The sequence below is a fragment of the Stylophora pistillata genome, chromosome 9, assembly GCF_964205215.1.
Source record: "Stylophora pistillata chromosome 9, jaStyPist1.2, whole genome shotgun sequence".
Classification (NCBI taxonomy): Eukaryota; Metazoa; Cnidaria; class Anthozoa; order Scleractinia; family Pocilloporidae; genus Stylophora; species Stylophora pistillata.
In genome coordinates this window covers 26217874-26222673 of record NC_142527.1, presented here as the reverse complement: position 1 = coordinate 26222673, position 4800 = coordinate 26217874, and the positions used below count along the sequence as shown (strand labels likewise).

Sequence of the window (4800 nt, the reverse complement as noted above, 5' to 3'; positions counted from 1 at the left end):
CGCGAAAATGTTGCAAAGAGACTGGCACTAATGGTGGTGCTACCAAAGATCCTGGGACCCTGGAACAGAGAGTTGTTTCAAGATGGCCGCCTCAAGAGGTACATGTGGTTGATATGGTATCTTTTCGAATTATGAGTTGACTTTAGCCAATTCCTAACGTGTTTTCATTTTTTCAATAGTCGAGGGGCTCCTCAGAGTTGTGCAGTTTCAGCTCAGGTGGGTGTCTTACTGGTGGCTAAAGCCCAAGAATGTCACAAAATTAAACTAAAAAAATTGTCTCTGAGTTTTTACTATCTAGTATATTGCACCTGATTGCACTCAGACTTTAAACCTCCTCATCCAGCTCTAGTTAAGTCCAAATTGTGAAAAATTAGATGGGTTAGAAAATCAAGAGCATAGGTGATGTGCTGGTGTATCACTTTGTGCATAAATATATTTATGTAGGTCTGCTTCCTTACTCTGGCCATTGTTGTTATGAAAACTTCCAACATCTAACTCATCATTTTTTCTTTGTATTTAAGGAACCTGTCTTTACGGCCACTGTTGTGCTCAAAGCTCCACACCAGTGCATTGCAACCTGCTACGTTTTCAGTTACCAGAGCAATATGGGGGAAAACACCAGCTGAAATTGAAGAAGAAAAGGGAATTCCAGAACCACCACGAGAGGTTAGACAAAAAAATTATAATTAATTGTGTAGTCCTTGAAAAATTTACAAGTGCTTATTCACACGAAATTGCACTCGAAATCATGTTGTTACTTGTCAATAATTTGCATGAAAAAAGGTCACAGAAATTCAAGACACCAAATTTTGACAGGGCTTGTGCACTTTTTGTGATTTGCTATTGTGTTAGAACTTTGCACTTGTGTTACAACTTTGCACTCGTGTTATATGAAAAATGCACTTGTTTTCTGTTAATCAGATGCACATAATAATTGTATATTATTAGTATACTTATAGATAGTGGAGCATGATTTAGGGAACTTAGTTTTGCAATATTTAATTACTCATATGCTATGTTGAAATACCTGTAATAAATTCATTATCAGTGTCCAGTGTTTGCAGGTGATTTGAACAGCCATTAGAATACCTTTGTGTGTAGGTAGTTACTGTTATCTTTACTTTTCTTGGAGTGCCGAAGACAAGAAGGAATTGTGTAACAGTCAAGAACTTCTTTAATTGGTCATCATTTCTTTTATTCTCATGACCTTATTGTGTTACTCTGGGGTGATAGTGTAAGGAGGAATGAGATGTTAGTCATTCCTAAGGGTCAAGGGTTCAATGCTCTCTCTACATGGACTCTGGTATTAGGCAGGAAAAAATCAAAATTATGTGGGATTTTTAGGGAAGATTATGCATGAAATTATGCGCAATGACGTCATCGCTTAAAACCTAAAATATAACTAATTTAACTTAGAAAACTCAGTTATTGTTTCTTTTATAAAAAAATGGAATATTACGCATTATTGATAAATGACTCCTTCCAATAAAAGCAATAATATGGCCAAAACAGAAAGCAATTCTTGCAAACGTCCACCATCTTGGAAACTGCCAAACACTGGAACCTGGGCCAAGCTTCATATCAGTTCCAGGCCCTCATCCGACATTTTTATTAACGCCTTGTTGTTTTTGTAAAAACAAAATGGCTTCATATCCATGTGGTTGTTTTGTTAAATTAAAACGATACTTTGGTATTTTGTATGACTGTATAAAAAGGATAAATACAATACTCAAGACAGACACCAAGATAGATAACATATATATTCAATGATTTATTTGACAAATTATGCGGATAATGGCCGATTATGCAGGACCGCACCAGCGCATAATGCCAGAACCCTTGTCTCTATATCAAACTATAAAAGGCTTTTACATCAAAGTCTTTCAATTTAAAATCAGTGTTATTTTTCTTCATAGACCATTTACCATCTCAGGAGAGAGATCAAGGGAAGCCCAACGAAGTTTAATGCAGTAGCAAAACAGGTGATTAGTATTCTTTCAATTTGATGTAATAAAAGAAGAAAACTAAAAGAACATTTGAAAGGCTTGCTGAATGCATATCAATTTATGCCCTGTACCTATTTTGCTATAATTATAAAGTTACAAGTGACACTGTTGTTGACCTTTATTTACATTAGTCAATATCCTACCAGTAAGGTGATTCCTTAGAAAAAAAAGTTATTGAAGAATTCTTTTAAAACTTTCCTTAAATGTTCCTTACCAACATCTTTTTTGCAAAATAGAATAAAAAAAGATAGGTCACTGTGCTTGTTGAAGGGATATGATGAGCCAAGGTTACACTGTTATTCCTAACACTGGCACTAATCATGCACGTCACTTAATCTGTTCACAATACATTCTGCGGAAGCTGGAAGCAGTACAGGATGTACTGGATTGACTTCTTGTACTACATCAGTACAGGATGGCAATACTGAGGAATCACCTTAACTTTATTAATGCAAGTAGCATGCAATTCATGGAATTTCTCCAATTTTTACCCCTGCAACCCACATAGCTATGAAAGTACAGCCTAAGGGGTGAGCTTTTTTCACTAGTTTGTTGTCAAGAGAGTTTGCATGCAGGCTAGTAAAATTAATACTGAAAAACCAAGGGTTTGAGCTTGACTCTCAATGGATGTCCAAGTCACATCCACAGTCAACAATCAAGGCGGGGGTTTGTTTTGTAAGCATCTTTTGATTGGCTGAATTTGAATATGTTGAAATTTATGGTTTCTGTTCTGCTCTCTCACTGGCTTTCATTTTACAAATGACACCAGTTTTACTAAATGTGTATGTCTTGTAAAAATGATGTTTTATCTTTTCTTTTTCACAGATTAGAGGACTGCAGATTGAAGAAGCTATTAAACAGATGACATTTTCACCCAAAAGACCAGCAGAAATTATTAAACAAGTAGGTATTAGGAAGATAATAGCAAGGATTTGTATTGACTGAACAGATTACTATATCTTCAATTTAGGATGTTTTCTTGGTTTATCGTTCAGTTGGTGATTTAAATAGCAGCTAGTCGTCAGTCCACTCTCTAAGATACATGTCTAAATCAAAACAAATTCTTTTATTCCTAGCAGAACTTTATGGTAAAAATTGCCACCTCACAGAATACTTTTTTCTCTAGGTAATCCTAGAAGCACAAGACAAAGCCCAAAAGGAGCATGATATAGAGGACAAGATGCACCTGTGGGTTGGTAAGTAATTTTACCAGACAAGTGTAGAATTACAGTGGGCAACAATGTTTCAAGTTATGATGCCCTTACAGAAAAGATCCTAAAGCTCCACCAGCTACAACTGAAGTAATCAATAGTCTGTGGCTGAACTTATCAAGAAGATTTGGGAAGAAAATTTTCAGTGGCTGGAGATTTAAGGGTTGCAATATAGAATTGTAGGTATTTTGACCACAGAACCAAAATTAAAGTTTAATACTGGCACAAGTGTTCTGTGACATCTTCATGCACAAAACTGAGTGAGCTTAGCAACAACAAGTGTTAGAGGTTATGGTTCTTAATAACAGCCCTGGTGACTAATGGTGTTCAGTATCGGCTTTCAGTGTGTTGAAAGATGGTGGCAAAGTAATAATAATAATAATAATAATAATAATAATAATAATAATAATAATAATAAATATTGAAGGCATTTATCTAAACACAATAAAATTACAGCATAGCTGAGGTGGTCAAGTCTAAGAAGTAAAAGGTAAATGGAAATTACACTCATAATTAAAACTACAAATACATGATCAAAACAAGAAATTGAAGAATAATACCTAAATTAAGTACTAATAGATTAAAAAGTGTGAAATCAGAGGGAAATTTCTTAATTAAACTTTTAAAATCGTTCAATGAGCTGCTCATTCTCTCTTCATTGGCAAGCCTGTTCCAGGGCACAGTACTTATATATTGGATAGATTTCTTGACATTGTCTTAGGTTTTGAAATTTCTAAACACAATTGTTTTATTAACAGTACCTAGTCTCCCATTTTACCAATAACCCTTTAAGAGGGCCAGGCAAGTGGCCACATATCCTTTGGAGTGGGTTCTTCTTGAGAGTTTCATGTTGCTGCACTTTTTCTTGCTCTCAGTCCTCTCATCTACTTTGTCTTCTCTTGCAGCCCAGTCTTATGCTAGCAAAGGACCTTACATCAAGAGAATGCGCTATCATGCAAGGGGTCGCTATGGCGTCATGCATATAAAATACTGTCACTATTTTGTTGTCCTGAAAGAAGGAATAGCTAGGCCAAGAAACAAGAAAAGAAGGAGGAGACACATGAGTGAGTTAGAGCTAGTGCAAAGGCACCCACGACACATTCGCAACTCTCTATCATGGTGGTGATTGAAAGGCTTGGTTCCAATCATAATTCTGGTGGAAAATGTAATTTATCTTCAAAACTATGACACACTGCTTACTTGGTAATTAATCTTGATAAAATGTGTACCAAACATGGTAAATAAAACCCTTTCTGGCATTCTCTGAACATACCATGCCAACGATGGTAGCCCCTGTTGATTGAGTGATCTATATGTTTGTATTTATTGGTATATAAATGGATAATCAAAAGATAGTTAACTGATAATCAACAGTTGGTCAATGTTAAATCCACAGTTAGCTGATGTATTGTAAATGGCTGACTGACCAATAGATAGTTGGTCCAGGTCTCAACGCTGCAGTAATGCATTATCCAGCTAACATCTTGACTGAAACAATAGCCAAATTTCGGTCATTACCAAACAACAGACTCTCAGCTAAGTTAACCGTAGATTGACTATCAGTAGATTTATTGACTAAGGTA

The 4800-nt window shown here is 35.7% G+C and overlaps 1 protein-coding gene across 2 annotated transcripts; it reads left to right on the top strand.

Annotated features, from left to right (window-relative positions):
- Nucleotides 1-57: 57 nt before the first annotated feature.
- LOC111327885 (large ribosomal subunit protein uL22m) lies at nt 58-4485 on the top strand. Of its 2 annotated transcripts, none has more exons than XM_022932193.2 (7): nt 58-98; nt 180-216; nt 522-666; nt 1917-1982; nt 2832-2909; nt 3133-3202; nt 4123-4485. In XM_022932193.2, exons 1-7 carry the CDS (start codon nt 83-85, stop codon nt 4341-4343), a joined length of 633 nt encoding a protein of 210 aa, XP_022787928.2. In that variant the 5' UTR covers nt 58-82; the 3' UTR covers nt 4344-4485. The 2 variants fall into 2 exon arrangements, with proteins under 2 accessions (XP_022787928.2, XP_088590339.1); XM_088734213.1 differs by having other exon boundaries at nt 78-98; nt 177-216.
- Nucleotides 4486-4800: the final 315 nt, after the last annotated feature.